Here is an 18939-nt window from a genome sequence, read left to right on the forward strand (position 1 = left end):
TTCTGGAAAAGACTTCCAAAGCCACTTTGGCCAGAAGTCAAGTATTCCTTTCACTTTCTTCCAAAATATTGCAGGACCAACCAACTGGCCCTTACTCACTGGCCTCTGCCCCTCCCCACCAGCACCTGGCTATATGGCACACACCGGGGAAATTTCAAGTCCCTCCTTTCAGCGAGGTGACCGGCTCCCTACAGAAAGGACTTACAGCTTTCTTCCCTTCTGGATCCTGTGTGCTAAGCCCATATCTGAATAAGGGTGTTTGAATAACAAACTCTTTATTGGTGGTATATTAAAATCTATAAAATGGACAAAAGGCCCAGAAAGATAACTAATTAGTCCAATGTCAAATCAATTCAGGGATTCACTGTATTTTATCCACAGTTCTATTAGCATTTATGGAGACTTTTGAGAATGTTTATAAAATACACCGTCCTGAGTCATTATGGGAAAAGGTTATGAACATGTAAATGAAAGATGTGTGTGTCTGAAGAACTTCACTAAATCTTAAAAGGTTTAGCTTAAGAGCCAGGGTCAGGCCTGCAAGACCATTTGAGCATCACCCTGAAGAGCATGCTGGGAACACCCACGGGTGAGGAGAGAATGGACACAGACAGGCCAAGCCCACAGACGTGAATGTGGTCCAGCATTGCCTCTGTCACGTGCTAGCTGTGGGAGCGGGGACTTCTTTAAAATTAGGTTTCCTCTTTGGTAAAACTACACTCCGTTAGGTGATTGCCAAGCACCTTCAGGGTCTAAAAAGCCATGATCTCAGCCGGGCGGTGGTGGCGCACGCCTTTAATCCCAGCACGCGGGAGGCAGAGCCAGGCGGATCTCTGTGAGTTCGAGGCCAGCCTGGTCTCCAAAGCGAGTTCCAGGAAAGGCGCAAAGCTACACAGAGAAACCCTGTCTCGAAAAACCAAAAAAAAAAAAAAAAAAAAAAAAAAAAAAAAAAAAAAAAAGCCATGATCTCATGTAGAAACTTAGATTACATTTGCAAGTTTCTGTTTTGTTTTTGTTTTCCAGTCAAAGCAGTGGAAGACTACCCAGAACCCGCGGGATGAGAGTGTGTGCCGGGCCCTGAGGAAGGTTAAACAGGCACCCGCAGCTGGATACGCTGGGGTAGAGAATGAAAAATGGGTTGTTCATAGACAGATAATTGTTATTGTTTTTTAATTCTTCACGAAACATGTATAATCCGTGGTAATCATTTGTTCAAGTTATATAAATTACTGTCAACTTTGAAACCCCGTTTGTCATCTTCATCTGTGATTTATACCAGACTACAGAAACGACATGATGCCTTAGATCTAATAAGACATTTGTCTTCATGAAGAAGGCCACTATGATTGTGAGTGACAGCTTACTTACCCTTATCACAGCTAACTCAACATGGAGGCCTTAATTCCTCTCAGTGATCTAAAATCAGAAGGACTCACCTGAAGCCAACACAAACTTGTTCAGAAACCCACGATGGTCATCAGACAGGTGCTTTACTAGAGAATGTGTTCTTGGGTCCCCAGATCATAATCAGATAAATGACGTTTATGATCCTCTCCAGTGAGAGCCCCAAACACACATGCACGTCGCTTCTATTGGGGTTGATAGGAGCCATGTGCCTTTATTCAAGAAAAAGACATCTTCTAGCTAACAACAAAGATGAATGCAATTGTCTGGAGAATAAAATGAAAACGTGATAACTGTTTATTTGAATGTATGGATGCATGCATGTGGATTTACTTACAGACACATAAGGGGAGCCTATTTTGAGTCATTTTCAACTAGCTTCATAGTATAGAATAAAAAAGAACAAAACTCTAAATATGTTCACACAGTTCATGTGATTTACACACACACACACACACACACACACACACACACACACACACACACACGGTGTTGGGGGGAGACAGAGAGAGAGAGCTAACTCCATCAAGGGAAAGGGAATAGTTCACTCTCTCCAGCCTGTTCTTACTTCCCATCTACTTAGATGCTGTTCATCCTGAGGTATTGAGTATTAAAGTATCTCAGCACACATTTTCCTCCCAAGCTATGGACAGATTTCACCTAAGAATTATCCTGATCAATGGGGTCATTTGCCTCTAATCCCTGCTCCATCAATTCACATACCTCAGTAAACCTTATGGAGTGCTGTTTATTTACTCAATGAGCTTGCATCATTCCCACACTAAAGCTGGTCTTTACTATTTCGCAATGACAGAGATGTGAAACTGGCTGGTGGGAAGACATTTTTCATACTCACCGAGTACAAAGTCTGTGGCGGGGGGAGGGATGGCAAAATTGGCTCAGCCAATGGAAGAGACTACATGGAGAAGAGAAAGTAGATGCTCAAAAGGTAGGCCTCAGCCCGTTCAGATTCTGATGATTAGAGTTCTTTTTAGAACTATAATTTCAAAACTGTAGAACAAAATAGAAAAAGGGATAGATCGACCGCTGTAATTGGAGATCTTAGCATAACGTTCTCGGCAGATAGAAGGAAAGTTAGGCCACAAAAGAGCCAAAGAACACCCTTTATACACATAAAAACAGGACGAATATAGTCAACCAGGACTTACAGAAGAGACCGTACAGCATGGAAACACAAAATAATAACTACCAGGCTACAAGGAAAGTCTCACTGACCCGTGAAGACTCGAAACAATGTAGCCTGTGATCTTAGACTATAACGTAATAAAATTAGAATTTAATTGTGAGATAGTAGGATATTTAAAAAAAAAAAAATCCTAGAACCCACAACAAAACAAGTTAAATAAAAATCAGAAGAAAAGGGGCTGGAGAGATGGTTCAGTGGTTAAGAGATCACACTGAACTCGCTGGGGACCTGAGTTCAGTTCAGCCAGCATCCTTGTCTGGTGGCTCACAATTGCCAGTGACTCTGGCTCCAGGGAATCTGGCGCCCTCTTCTGGCCTCCACAGGCACCTGCACTCACATGCACATACCAGCCCCATGCACATACTAGCCCCGCCTCCATATATTAAAAATATATTTTTATTACTTTATTATATTTTAAAAATCATAAGAAAAGCACCATAGATGCATCTAAATAACATATAGGTTTAAGTGATGATTTCCTAACGGAAATTATAGCACACAGAATGGAACTGTGAGTTATAATGAGGGCAGTACATGTTGAATTCTGTGGGATACTTGTAAAGCTGTAGTTACAGGGCAAAATTCAGCTCTGGATACTTTATTTACAAGTTAACACTATATTAATGAGACAAAGCAATAAAGAGAATGAGTTGAAAAGCCCAAAGAACAGGTAGCTACGGGATCCAGTGGGACTTTGGTTCCCCACATGGACTTGGTGTGGCCATCCACGGCCAAATCACTTGCCTTCTCTAAACCGCACTTCTTTACCTGGAAATGGGGGTGACAGTTCGTCCCCCTCTGTGCTGGTTTGAGAACTAAATGAGCTGACCCAGAAGACGGCCCCTTATCACATCTTCCAACATGACTATCACACCCAGACTCCATGACTCTAACTTTGGCACAGCAAATTGTAGCACAAACTTGTATTTCACCCCTCAAATTTTAGTTAATACATTAAAACTTTTTTCCTTCTTTGCAGCAACACATCCACATGGTGGGTAGACAAAGGTCATAATCTTTTTGTTTTGTTTTGAAACAGGGTCTCTTATATTGAGTCCAGGCTGGCCTCAAACCCCTTATGCGGTTAACTTCTGAGCCTCTGTCTCTATCTCCCAGGCACTAAGATTACAGATGGGTGCCACCATATCCAGCTCGAAATCTTTGTTTTCATTTCACAATACCAACAGAGTTTGAAATACATTCAGTTCTAATGTCTTTTTTCCATGATTGAAAAATAAAAAGTACTAGAAAGCTAGCTCAGTGGTAAAATACTTGCCTGGAATCTGTAGGGCCTGAGGTTCAATTCCCAGCACTGGGAAATAATAATAATAATAACAATAAAATTAAAGCCCACAATAACTAACAAAAAGCAAGTCTATTGTTGTGTATAATCTTTTTTATTTCTAGAATCCAGAGCTTCACGTGTGCTTGGCAAGTGCCCTCAATTCCTAAGACTGTTGTGCACAGTCATAAATCCCAGAGTGGCTTACATTCAGAACTTAGATGAAAACAGAGAAATTTAAAACTAAGAAACGCTGAAAGCAACTCCACTAAAATCCAATTCTAGAACAGTCTTTATACTTTTAAATGTGCTTTTCAAAAGAAGCGTGGAGTTGAAAATGCCCGTATTGCTCCTTGACCAAATTTGCGGTTTGCTATAAATCAACTACGTAGTAACTTTATCATTAAGTTTTTGTGGTTATCCATTGTTCTTCTCCAAGAGCACTGCAGATCTTTGCATTCCCAACTTGTTTCTCACTCAGCAAGAACTTTCTCTGACCTTCCAACAGTCCTGGGTAAAATTAGCTGCAAACACATTCTCACTTCTTTACAGATATATGTGTCTAACATCTTTGTTTAATTAGAATACAATCATATATAGTAAACACACACTATTGCAGATTTCTTATTTCTTTTAAAACAATTCATGTGTTTCTTTCTTCCAGAAGGAGTCACTGTACCGTGTTGATAGCACAAGCACTTTGCCTAATCCGTCTTTGAAAGACTGCGTAGACAGGACTTCTTCCTTCTCCTAATGAGGGAGGTTTTATAGATGCATTCGAATCCACTCTAGATTTTAGACACTAAAATCAATTAGATACTGGGGCTCTCGGGTGACGGCTTTTTGTTCAGTTACTGTATTCGGTGTTTCCTAACTTCCCTTTTTGTTCAGGTGCCGTAGTCAATGTCTTCTTCCCTTCCCGATAGAAGAAACTACGCTTTCAGTTCAGAAATCTAAACATCACTCTGTGTTAGCAAGTCTTCATTCCCAGGGGCAGAGCTATGTTCTGTGAGCATCTCTCCACAGGATATAGCCTGCCAGGGACTGCAGAGGAAAACGGAATTGTAATCAGGTAGCAATATACTCTCAACTCTATGCATGGTTTAGTCTATAACCTTGGTATTTTCTCTTCATCTCCCCACCCCATCTCTCAGTCTCTATCTTAGTCTCTCTCTGTCTCTGTCTGTCTCTCTCTGTCTGTCTCTCTCTGTCTCTCTCTCTCTCCCTCCCTCCTTCCCTCCCTCCCCTGTACACCTGGCCAGAATTCCATGCTCTTCTGGGTCTCTTTGTAGTTTCCACAAAGGCATGATCCAAACACGACATGCACCATAGTTATTGCCTCTTATCAGCAAAGCAGTGGGCAGACTGTGTGTTCTTTTAATAATTCAAAGTTAAGAATGCTCTTCTGACTTGGGAGAGGTGGAAGAAAACAAAGCTAAAACAGTTTGATGGTTTCTAATACAGATAAAATCCAAAAGCTTAAAATAACCACCAGCGCAGAGCAGGTTAAACCTATTTTCTTCCCAAAGCAAACAGAGCCACTGGCTTGGCACCTGCTCACCTTCTGGTTTGTCTGTTTAGCAAGAGTGCGTCTCCCAGGGAGACGGCTGCGAGCGTGAGGAAAGGAACTGTCTGTCTTTGCACTGCTCATCCTGCTGACCTTCACATGGTGCCTTAGAATCTCTACATAAGTATTGTTAAATAGATGGCACAAAGCATTAGCGGCCCTATAACGCTCAACCCAATTAGAGCATCAGAGTTTACCCCAAGCTCTAACCTCCCTATAGCCCTCTCTCTAATTCCGCAGGAAACTTACACATCTTTAACTCTGCCTCGCCTGCTACACACCAAGAGCGCTTGTTCTGTTCTTGATTCAAGGCTTTGCAGAAACTCAAACGTGGGGTCATGCTATACTCAAGTCTCTAACACACGTTCATCCATCTAGCCCCATCTCTACCATCAACTGAGTCCCGTGGGGATTCTCTACCTTTCATGCACAGGAAGGAAGACAAAAAATCTTAGAAGTAAGAATTTAATATTGCTAATATAATTAACTGCCCTTTTGGGAAACTCCCTTTTTAATATTTAATTTTATTTGTAGCATTGTCTACGTGTGTGAGTGTATACCACGTGTGTGTGGGTGCCTGGGGAGGCAGAGGAGAGCATCAGATCTCCTGGAGCTGGAATTGCAGGTGGTTGTTTATCACTCGACATGGTTGCTGAGAACCAAACTTAGGTCCTCAGGACGAGCAGCAAGTACTCTTAACGCTGAGCCATCTCTCCAGGCTCTCATTTTGAAAGTGTTTATGGAACAGAATTTTCCACGTTGGAATTTTCCACATATTAGTATACTTCCTTTAACACGATTTGTTTCCAGTGCTGGGAATCCAGCCATGGTCCCGTCCATGCTACCCAAGCAAGGGCTCTGCCATGAACTATACTCCAAGATCCACCAACACACTTGTGAAATTCAACTTCTTTAACAAAAATATTTGTGTCTATGCAGCATGTATGTGTTTGTGTGTATACACATGTGCACATAGGCAACCACTTGCATGTATCAGCTGCATGCACATGCATGTGAAGGTCAGAGGTTGACAGTGAGCACTTTTCTCAGTCATTCCTTTGCCTTATTTTTTGAGCCTGGGTCCCTCAGTGAACCCGGAGGTCAATGATTTGGCAAGACCAGATGTCAGAAAGCCCCAGGGATCTTCCTGGTTCTACCCCCAACCACAGGGATTACAGGTGTGGACTACACCCTGATATAGGTGCTGGATGTCTCAAGTCAGGTCCCCAGGCTTACCCACCACGTACTTTCCCAAGTGAGCCATGCCCCCAGTTCCCAAAGAAAGCATTTTAAGTGTTAAGTGTACTGCTTATATAATCTGAGCCAAAGTATCTGGGAGATAGATCCATCCTTGGGGATGTCTTAGATAGGGCAGGAGTAACAACAGTAGGGTGGGTTAGTAAAAGAGCGTCTAGAACCAACGCACACAGGTTCAAATCATGGCCCTAATACACAGCAGCAGTGTGATCAGGTAAGCCTGTAAAATGAGGGCAGTGCTAACACGTACCGCTCAGGGCTTCTGTGAGGGTTAAATAGTATATCCAAGATGCTTAGAACATAAATTCAAGACTCACAGGAAATGCTCAGTAAATGTCAGCTTTAAGCATTTTGATTTATCCAGGGAGAGAATATGAGCGATCTCTCTCTAGGATATAAGTAAGCCCCAGATTGCTGTGGTTTTGTTTTATAAATTTCTGTATAAATTTTACTTAAAGATCTTATGTATTTTTTGTCCATTATTCTATTTATTTTTAGGAGTTTTCTTTTGTATGTTTGTTTTGCTGTCTTAAGGATCAAAACCAGGGCCTTGCATATATGTTAGGCAAGTAATCTACCACTGAGCTACCCTACCAACCTCTGGGTTCTATTTTTCATAGTTCAAGTTAGCTTCTGATTCTTACCTTAGTGTCACATTCTAGTCAATGCCTTTTCAATTCTCTTCCTCCTCCTCTCCCTCCCCTTCTCCTTTCTCCTCATATCTTTTCCCTCCTTCTCCTACCTCTTCCTCCTCATTTTTTGTTTTTCTGAAACAGAATCTTGCTATAGCCCAGGCTGGCCTAGAACCCAAGATCCTCCTGCCTCACCCTCCCATCACGTGTGTGCTACCACACTCAGCTCACGGTACCCCTTCTAACATGAAGCTTTACGGAGGCCCGAGAAACCAAAACACTGTAATACAAATTCGTAAGGATAAGGGTTTCCCCCAGTGAGGGCCTCAGGGCCACTCCCAAGTATAAGAAACCTAAGTGTTAACTCAGAAGTCACTGGCATCTATTTCTCCTTCGAGGTCTTTCGGGCTTACTTATTGAGTTCTCAGCTGTATTTTGGGAAGCTGGAAATACCAAATAAGTGACCTATGAATTAATGAGGCACCATTGTTCTGATTCTGTCAAGCATTAGTTTAATCAAAACCAAATGAAATGTTAGTTTCTTCAGGTTTTGCACTGTTAATTTTCTGCAATTATTAATCAGCTACCAAGGTAATTATTAAGCGTTCAGCCCAAACAGACTTTTTAGTGCAATACCTGCTCCAGTGTGGATCTTACCAACTTTGAACACATGGGTATCACTCCCTTTGCTAGCATACAAAGCTAGCATACAAAGCTAGCATATGAAGCCCAAGCAAGATAAAAATATTCCTAGGCAATTCGATCTGTCGCTCTGAGGCGGAAGTCATCAATTCAACGAAAGAGAAAAATAAGACTCATCAAAAAGGCTACATGAAAGAGCAAATGATGAATAGGTAAAGAGAGAGGAAAACAGGGACTGCACATTCTTGAAACTTAGAGGAAAAAGAAACAGAAGACTACAGATTCATAGAGAAACAGGGAATAATTCACCAACTTTATTCCCAGCCCCTAAGAATACTAAGCCTCCAATTTACTATTTGGTTCAGGAACATCTTCACCCTTTCCTCCCACTGGAAAGGCATGAGAGGGTTTGATAAGGACACCGTGCACATCGAGATGATCCAACCTTCTGCTCCTGTGGCCGGATGCCAGGAGAACACAGCAAACTCTCACCCTTGGGAAATCTAAGCCTGCACCGGAAGCTGGCAGCCACCAGGCCGCAATCTCTACACTAACAGATCTAAAAATTCATGGATATTTTTGCATTGAGTGTTACCTACCATTACATATTTTTTAAATGTCTTAACAGTGAAATTCTTTAACTCCTCCTATTTACAAAAATTCAAATAAAATGGATGCTGCGGGGAAATGTGCACCGAGTTCTCGTGCCTTCTCCTTGAAGCAGAGGTGTGTGAGCACGGGTGAAATAATTTGGTATAATAGGCTCAAAGGTCTCAAATATCTCTCAATAAATTAATAACCCAATTGTCTGTGAGTGCAAATTCCAACTCTTATGCACCTCAGTAAAGCCAAGAGACCGGAAGGATGGAAAACCTAGGTGGGCCCTGTAGTCTTAAAATGCCCTCATAGCTTGTGAGTTACTGTTCTTAGAAAGGGATCAATAAGGGTGTCTTCCTGCTCCAACATGGAGTTAGCTTTGCCCTAAATAGATTCAGTTTGGGAGCGTTGGATTACCCAAGAGGACCAGCATCGGAACAAAGCAAGCAGTTGTTCTTTGTAAACCGGTGATCACCAACACAGAAAACTCATGGCTGGATACAAAGTTACAACAGGCAAAGAGGGCCAGGGAAAGGTAACAAGGCCCAGAAAGGTGACTCACCCTCATCCTGATAATCTGACCAAAAGGATGCATCTGATGGGAGGGGTGGGCCGTGAGTCCCACTCAGATTGTCATCAGAGCTGTCCTGGCCAAGGTCTCCTCCTGAGGATTGAGAAAGAAAATCAGGTCATCCCGTGGACATCTTGATGAGCATATTTACAGGTGTCTTCTGGCACTTGTAAAATGGATGCATCTCTTACCTGATGTGCATATCCAAAAACCCTTAGCACATGAGAACCAGAAAAAGAACTTTAAGAACCAACTTACCTGTGTGCAAAAATTTCCCCTCTACCACCTCTCTCTAGCACTAAGCAACTGGTAGCATGGAGTGGAAGACCTTTCACCACAAAAGAGCAATTTCTCTGTCACATTTAAAATGAAAACATAGCTGTATAAATTTGTTTTCATATATTCTACATCTCCATGAATTACAACCTTTACCCCAAAGGCCTCTTTCTCTTTCCGTTTCTAAATGAAACAGAAAGAAAGACACAAAGGCTAATCTTCTCCACATAATATAATGTAGCAAGGTCAATATTCTCTCTCTCACCCTGAAAAATAAGAGCCGTAAACAGAGAGAACCCAGACTCTGCTGGATTCTATGCCTATTTAAATCACTACTTGTTTTGCAACCTTAATAAAGTTCTCTCTTGTAATTCTAGTTTACAGCCCGCAACCAACCTCTCAGGAATTCTAAAAGCCGGAGGAAGGTAATATTTGTTCTGCAAATGACTTTGATAAAAGGTAATGTATATACAATACTGAATTATGCAATTAAAACATTGCTAATCCCTTTTGGGTGTTTTCGGCCTGTGTTGAATTGTATTTTGTAGAAGTGGCCAATGCTATTATGATGCTTTAAAAGGTTCAGGCGGAAGATGTTAGCTCACTCAGAAACCGGAAGAAAATGAAAGCATTGTAAATTGCTTTCCTTAAAAATCCCCCAAACAGAGGTACAGACTGCTGATAAAAAGCATACCGACAGCTGCTTGGTTCATTTCACAAACATGAAAACGGGATTTTTCAACTGAATTTAATATTATCTCAGATACTAATTTCCAAAGGAAATCACCAGTGCTAATCTCAGTAAACACTGTAGTGTTTTTGGCCCAGAATTTCAACCAGGGAGCAGTGAAACCGAACAACCTGCATAGAATCTGTATTGCCTCACTTTAAAGGTTTATTTCCTAAAATTAAACTACAAGGACAGGGAGGATATAAACTGATTTTAAAAAGGGGAGGGGGGGGGAACGAGGGAATGGCTGTGGTCTTCTGTTTCCACAAACCAGACTCATCTCCAAATGCCCGGTGGTAGGTAGATGCCCGCCCGAGACTGCCCAGAACACTTGCAGGCATAGGACTTTAAAATAAACTGTAGCGTTTATTGTAGAAAAAAATTCTTTGACCTGATGCGACAGTGAGTAGCTAAAGCCAGAAGAAACATGCTTTGAGCGTAAAAGCGTCCCTGTGCGACTGCTAGCCAATAAAAGTCTCAGATACCGGACAGAGGGTTAAAACACTCAAATTTTACGCCGTAGCAGAGCCTCTGAAATGACATTATCAACGAGGACGCAGAGGAACTGCCAGGCTCGAAACCTGAGCGTGAGCTGCAAAGATAAAAGGAATGTTCATTTTGGTGGCAAATCAGAAACCTTTGTTTAAAAGAAAGTACTGTATGTTCCAAGCAAAACTGAACACTTCTGGGACATGCTGAACTTCACTGGTCAACCATCATTCTCGATGTAGCTTTCTGCTTGCTTCAGATACCTGGTAGAAGTACTGCCGAGAGGAAGAACCCGCTCCTGTCTAGTCTAACGTCTAAAAAAATATACATGATGATCAGAGGGAATTTTTGTTTTTGTTTTTGTATTTTTAAAGATTTTTTGAAATTTTAAATAAACTGGGTTTTTGTTGTTGTTGTTGTTCTTGTTCTTGTTTTTGAGGCAGGGTCTCTCTATACAGCCCTGGCTGTCCTGGAACTCGCTTGTGTAGACCAGGTTGGCCTCGAACTCATAGAGATCCTCCTGCCTCTGCTTCCCAAATTCTGGGACACCACTGCCCATCCTTGAAATAAGTTTCGAATGTGCTGTAAAGCTAGCACAGCACTTGTATACAGCCTTCATCCAGCTTTCCCCAAAGTCAGCTTCTTCCATGAGGGAACTCTATCTGCCAAACCAACGAATTAATCCCGGCGCATTCAGGCTTAATTTATACTTCATGGAATTTTCCACTAATGACTTTATTTCTGTTCCAAGATCTAGTCCAGCATGCAGATTGTGTTCACAGCTCCCTTGTCTAAAAATTTTACCCCAAACACCTGCCTAGAATTGACTGGATTTAGTCACCTCAGAGGTAAAGTCCCTTCCACAGGATTCAGTGGTGTCTGAATAGTTACACAAGGTGGATTTCAACTCCACTGTGCTCGGTGCCCCTGTGGCCCCCCCGCCGCCCCGTCTCCACATGCAGCAAGGAAGGATTATAATGCAACGCTTCCAATGGAGTCTAGGTCGGCACTACAGATGGCTGTGGTGGAAAAACATGCCTTACACTTAAGTGCAATTAGTTTCTGATGATGAAGATGTCATAAGTGTTTTTTACGGTATATCCAGTGGCCCACCTCCCCTGAGCTCACATCGAATCTAGCCTATCACACTGCGTAAATAGATGTTCCTGTGTCATTAAAATGATTACAACTAGTTAAGATGCACAGGTGGAAAGTTTTATAGAAGAACTGACAGTTACCATGGTCATTCTGGGTCAGCTGAAGTTAAAAGGTATAGTTTTTCCTTAAAGCAAGCCTCGCGTGTTCGCTGGATTCATCTGCAGCTCTCACAGTCCCTGTTCCAAGTGGCCACAACTGGAGTCCAGTGGGATCAGACATAAATGATCACAAGCTACGGTGACAGACATTTCCACTCAGCAACTGAACAATTAGGGTTTTGAACTCCATCTGCTTAGAGCGGCTTTCTCACAGGCAAGGCCCTCTCTCTGCCACTGGAGACACACTTCCCACTGCAACTCACTCAGAATCAATACATTTCTCTACAGATATACATTCTAACACACTATATCTCCATTAATCACATCCACTGGCTTCAGTCCCTTTCTTTGTATTTCTAAACAAGATCTAGGGGAACTCTATCAGGGGTTCACCTGCTATTAGCTGGTAATTTGTTCCGCGATCTTGAGTGTCATAAGAATTGGGCGCTCTATATGCTCCTTAGTATATTCAATGGCGGGCTCTCCACTGAGTACTGCGCTGAGGGGCCCATCACGGAGGTGATTTCTCTATTATTCTTTTCCGAGAGTCAAACCCAATTTCATTCATACTTCATAGAGTGATAAGTTGGGGATTTCTGGGTTTGGAGCAGAAAGATAAAAGAGCTTCATGTCCGGTGTGAGGCAATTATTTGTCAGGGATTCCGTGTTCTTTGTCTTTATTCTCTGTTTTCACCACCAGCTAATGAGCTCCCCCTTAATTCGGAAACAGTAGCTTGGCCACTAAAAGTTGGCTTTTGCAGCTGTTGCCTCTCCATAAACTTTATGGAGAAGTGAATTAAACTGCTAAAAACTTTCATTTACTAATTCAGTTCCAAATAGAATAGGAGAGAAACGAACCATGATGTTCCCCTTGTAATTCTGGACAGTCGACTGTTTAGGGACAAAGACAGAGCACGGTGACAATTTTACCAAAGAGATGAAAAGAGACAGAAAGCAGGTTGGACATTTTTTTAAATGTAATGAAATGTAAGCTGAAATAACATATGAAACAGAAACGCCCGTTTTCTGTTCAATAGGTAAAGACTCATCCGTTTCCTCGTGTCGGAAGAGGTCACCAGCGACCATTTCTCTTCTAGTTAATTGTGAGTGCGTTGTTATAAAATCCGTTGTCAACTGGAAGCAACTGTGTGTGCTGCATGCTTAGAAACTTCCTGGGCTTGTTCTATGACTTTGTTACCTTTTTTTTGGATAATATACAGAAACAGAAGTAGTGTGAAATTGTAATGTTTTTTCTGTTACCGCTATTGACATTAGAAGAGAACACAGGACTTCCTACTCCATTCAATGTTTAAGAACCCACGAGGCATGTGGCTCCCTCTTTAAACTAATAAATCCTCACTAAAATGCTATAAATAAAGTTTCCTGATCCAAATCCAGTTAGTTTTCATGCTTGGCAGCATTAATATGGCCGGCTCTTCACAGACCAATTTAGCACTAATACAGTTCCCAAAGCTGAACTGCGGTAGGATCATCAAAATGGCAGCTTATCACTCCTGATTATAACCATTCACCTAAGTCACCGCATCTAAAGAAAAATGTCGGACACAGATGTGATCAGATATGTGAAATGTTATTCACATGTGAATTTATTACCAAGCCATCTACGACACCACAGCTTCAGGGGAGGGGGAGGGGCCTGTCAATACTTGTGTTATAAATTACACACCATTTTGCACAAACTCGTGCATTAGAAAATGTATGGTGTTTCCCACAGAACATCTGAGAGGCTTCACTGACTTCTAAATATCCATTTGGACTTGGGTGGTTAGTTCTTACGATTAATCCACGTTTTGTGAAGGCCTCAAATTCTTCTCTGTTCCATACAGTCTGACTTCTTGCCCATCTTTCTCTTCTTCCTCCATCTACCCATAACTCAATGTGTAAATATCCCCCCCCCTGCCCCCGCACCTCCAAGGTCATGGCAGTGAGTATAATAGTACCAAACGTCATTAAATCTGCAGAATGAATGAGAGGCCAGGTGAAGAGAGTTTCCATTTGTCATCCTTTTTAAAGTTGCTCCAACTAGGTCTTCAATGGACAGGTAATTGGAGCTTAAGTTCTGAACTTAAGTCCTCTCTCTTAAGGACACTGCTTTCTAATTCCATTACCAGGCTAAGAATAGCATTGTTGGAGTTGCAATATAAATAATAGGAAACAGAAGCAAATTGACCCCGAAGAACAGTCACACAAAACTCCTGTGACTCCAGGAACCCAAAGGACAGCACAGCTTAATAATATTCTCAAAGGAACCACATCAGGCAGCAGGAAACTGGAGAGGCAAAGGCCCATGGAAGGCTGCTGCTTAAGACGTACTTCCTCAGCAGGCCCCTCCCCCGCTTTTTACGGAAAATGGTCCTTTGAGGTGCAGTTTCTCATTTTAGCCAGTAGGGTGAGCTGCAGTGTGTAGCATCATCCCAGCTCTCAAAAAAAAGAAAGGAAGAAGTGCAGGGGTGGAGGGGGAGATGAGGCAGAGACACAGAGAGGCACAGACACTGAGAGGCACAGAGACAGACAGACACACACACCACAGTATTCTTCTGCTTCTTCCCCCATCACTCCTGGAAAATGCTGAGATCTTTAACCCCGCTTATGTTTTGCATAAAGGTGCAACTCCTAGAAATTAGCAAACTGGAGGGCTGGTAGCAACAGCTCCAGCGAGACAATTTCATATGTGACAACACACACTTCAGAGAGCAAACTGTCTTTTACAGACTGTCATCAACGGTGCCAGCTTTACACTAACACATTCCATCTACCACTGTTATTCTCGCTGGTACCAAAATGGAACCTGCTGAGTTGGAATATTTTCAATAGTAATGAGATCTTGACAGAATTCAAAAACGTGTGAAGCTGCATCTGATGGTGCGCAGATAAATATGCTGTGAGACAAATGCATTGATCAACAGCAGCCAGGCAACCATAACCTAGAATTATTGGTCTGTGGTTCTGTTTCCTTTGGACCACGCCACTCTCTTTCTCATTGTAAGCTATCCAACTTCATTTCGGGATGTTTTGATTTGCCGGAGACAGTCAGCTACAATACTAAGTAGACTAGCTTGCTGGATTCTTACTGGATACAGGCTCTGGGTCAAGGCTCTTCATGTACTGTCTCAGGAAATCCTCAGTATAACCCGAGGATATGTTACCATCCCAAAGATGCTGATGAAGATACCCGAGTGTTGAAATGAAGCAACTTAACAACTTAGCCAAAGCCACAGAAGTGCCACAGAAGGGGCAGAGTCAGGCTTCGGCCCCACCCACCCTGACTCCTAAGCCCTAGTCCACCTGCTCCAAGGCTGCACGCTTTATCAACCATCATGATCACGTGATCATTATCCAAAGGCAAAGCAGTCAAAGGCATGGCAGCCAGCAACTTGAGTTTACGGTATCAACCAAAATACGAATTGTTGTTGTTAGTGGTAATAGAAGCAATTCCACTCCATGTGGAGCTGGGAACTGACAAAGCCACACACATGACCAGGAAGGAAGTGGCCTCATTCTCAGTTCAAATTTATTGTTATAGTATTGTATGGGATGACTTTCGAAATATCATTTTTAGCAAGGGTTTCATGCTCACCAGCTTTTAACTCTCCAGGCTTAGTCAGATCGATCTGTTAATTTTTTTTTTTAATGGTGAATCCTGGGTGTTTTGACCCTGCATCACAGAAAATGAGCTCAAATGGTGCAGACCTAAGTGTAGCTCAGACCTGGCATTTCCCTTTCTGGTATCATCATGCTTTAAGCACCATAGTAGGAAAATTCTTTGAAAACATAGAAATCCACACGAACATAGTAATTTTGTCACTGTGAGCTCACCTCACTGTCTTTTCCCATCATCCCCTTTTCTTCCTTCCAAACTAACTACAGCAGGGTCTTAGCGCCCATTTGTAATCCCGGTTCATTCTAGGGTCTATTAGTCTCCATGACTTAGTGAAAGTGCTTGAAACTACCAGGCTAGTTTGATTTCCAGTGTCTTTTGTTAAAGAAGAATGAGATCGCTGGAGAGATGGAGCTTGCTACTCCTGCAGGGGAACTGAGTTGGGTTCCCAGCACCCACATGGTGGCTTACAACTTCCTGTAACTCCAGTTTCTGTGGCTCCTGCATGCACATGGTACACATAAATGCATACAGGCTCATACACATGTATATAAATAATAAATTAATCGCCTTTTAAGAAAAGAATGAGACTATTTTCAATAGGCTACTGCTTGATCTATGGAAAGTTTTATGACAGCCCGAGGGATAAAGATAAACCAATGCACAGTAAAGGATGGATTGTAAGATTCACGGGTCTGAAAATGTAAAGCAGCTTTTGATGTACCGTGAAGAGGTGAGTTAGCTCTGTGAGTACTGCAGACCTCCAGGAACCACCAAGGCTGCAATGGAAAAGTGACAAGATCCTGCCTCCCATGCCCCTGCCAAGATCGAACAGAGATCCCTGTCCACGCGTGCCACAGCATCCATGTACAGTCTTTAACAACCCGAGCCTCTCACTGACGTCATCATCCATTCAATGCTCAGTCTCTTGAACCGGAAGTTTCATATGGAATGTCTCCCCATTTCCCCCTTTTTATTGCAGCATCATTAACACAGGCAAAGCATATAAATCTTAAGGGTAAGATGCATCACTTGGTTATTATGCAGACAGAAGATTTCTGGTAAAGAAAAGGATACTCCATTGTTCTCTCCCTTAAGAGTTAATCCAAATGGGCTGCCAGTCACCTAGACAGGAAAGCACCCTATAGGAGCCCATCTATTCTAGAGACTTTAGAAACTAATATAAGGCCTCAACCCTACACAAAGAACCACGGCAACTAAGGAATGTTGTGAGTGGGAGAAATGGTGTTCTTCAAGGGAAGAGCACATCAATTGGTTATCCAGCACCAAACGGTCAGCCCTGAAGACATACATATGAGTAACGTTATAAGACTGAGAAGGTTGTATTTAGGAATATATATGCATGTACATGTATGCATATAACAACAATTAATGAAAAAAGAGGACATGAATTTGAAAAAGAGCAAAGGGGTAGATGGGAGGGTTTGGAAGGAGGAGAAGGAAGGGAGATTATATTATAATATAATTTCAAAAATGAAAGGAAATCTATTACTACTACTAATGATGATAATATAAAACCCAGCTAAAAAGCTAGGTTTGAACAACAGTCTCTCTGGCCATTGCCCGTTCCCACTCCATTAATGTGTTCCACTTTACTTCATAATAAACCCTACTTATCTTCTACGTTAAAAAAAAATAGTTAAATCTTTTTTAATGGACCAGGTAAAGGCATTTGCCACCAAGCTTGATAATCTGAATTTGATCCCTGGGATCCACACGTTGGAAGGGGAGAACTGACTCACACAAGTTGTCCTTTGACCTCTCCATGCACACACACACACACACACACACACACACACACACACACACACACACGCACACACACGCACACACACACGCACACACACACACACACTCACACACACTCACACACACTCACACACACTCACACTCACACACACTCACACACACACACACACACTCACACACACTCACACTCACACACACTCACACACTCACACAGAGAGAGGGGAGGTAGGAGGGAGGGAGAGAGAGAGTGAGCAAATAAAGGCGTAATTTAAAACATTCAAGTTTAGGAAGATATGATTGATTGATTGATGATTGATTGATTGAGACACAACCCCATCATGCAGCCCAGGCTGGCTTAGAACATTTGTTCTCCTGCCTCAGTCTTCTCGGCTCTGGGACTGTGGTGGGAACACTCTATCTGTCTGGAGAACATCCTTTTCGAGATGAATTATGATCAGTAACCTCTTCAAGCGGCAAGTGTGTATTCCATTCAGATCGGCTCACAAAGGGAAAGAGGGTTCACAGGACTGCTTCCCTCTCTTGACCTCAGTAGAGGCAGCAGTGACTGCAAGCTTGATTTGACGCATCATATAAATCACCTTGCCCATAGCATAGAGGTCCTTTTCCTCTGTTAGTGACTCTGCAGCCACCCTGGTTGTGAGCCTCCTGACGGGCAGGTGCACTGGGAACCAAAGTCTGGTCCTCTGGAAGGGCATTCCAGTACTCTTAATGGCTGAGCCATCTTTCTAGCACCAAGCTAGATTTTGTTGTTGTTTTGTGCCTCAACATTATCTACTCCAGAATACACATTTAGGAGGAAATAAACATCTTGGAAAATATCGACTTCAAAAAGAAGAAAAAAAAAAAAGATGGGGGCTGGAGAGATGGCTCAGCAGTTAAGAACACTGGATGCTCTTCCAGAGGACCTGGGTTCAGTTCCCAGTACCCACATGGCTGCTCATTAGAGTCTTTAACTCTAGTTACATACGGGGATCTGATGTCTTCTTTTGGCCTCTGTGGGCTCCAGGCACGCACTCTGTTATGTCCACATACAGAAGTACACCTGATTTTCCCAGACAGTGAGTCAGTCACCAAACACTGAGTACACTAATTTTAAAGTGCGTGATTCCACTCAGAAATGGAGCCAGTAGATGAAAAGCAGGGGGACATGTCTCCTAAGGTATTAAAAGCAATCACAAACTTTAAAATCAGCTCGTGCGTACATCCGCTTCCTATAGATCAATGTGTTAAAAAAAATGCAGCAAGTATGGAAAGGGGGGAAATGCCTGAAAGAAGTCAAAGCACAGAACTTCCTGTCAAGACCCTTGACACTAAAAAGTTGGCCAAAGCCAACGGCAGGAGCGTCAGTCCTGTGGAAATTTCCCTCATTAATCCCCTTGGGAAACATGCTGATTGAGTCCCCTTTAAAAAGTAGCATAGGTTGGGATAGTCTACGTTTGTAACCAATGCTTATGTTTATAAAATAGCAGCATTCCAGGGAGAGTGGTAGAAAGACACTTAACAATAAATTACAAATATTGTAAATTCAGACTTTTTCTTACATTTGCAAACACATCATAAATTTGGATTGTGTTTCTTTGTATAAATCCTTCTAGGGGCTGTGCTAAAGCCTCTTGGCA

General features: G+C 42.3%; 1 protein-coding gene across 2 annotated transcripts in view; it reads right to left on the minus strand.

The window, feature by feature from the left end:
• Skap1 (src kinase associated phosphoprotein 1) overlaps positions 1-18939 on the minus strand; it is a 300844-nt gene that overhangs the window by 214034 nt on the left and 67871 nt on the right. For both annotated transcript variants that reach the window (XM_052758935.1, XM_052758934.1), the window contains exon 4: positions 9151-9252. In XM_052758935.1, the coding sequence (XP_052614895.1) occupies positions 9151-9252 (102 nt within the window). The remainder of the gene's footprint in view (positions 1-9150; positions 9253-18939) is intronic.

This window comes from Peromyscus californicus, unplaced genomic scaffold (assembly GCF_007827085.1).
Source record: "Peromyscus californicus insignis strain IS unplaced genomic scaffold, ASM782708v3 Scaffold_3__1_contigs__length_106647218, whole genome shotgun sequence".
In the NCBI taxonomy this organism is placed as follows: Eukaryota; Metazoa; Chordata; class Mammalia; order Rodentia; family Cricetidae; genus Peromyscus; species Peromyscus californicus.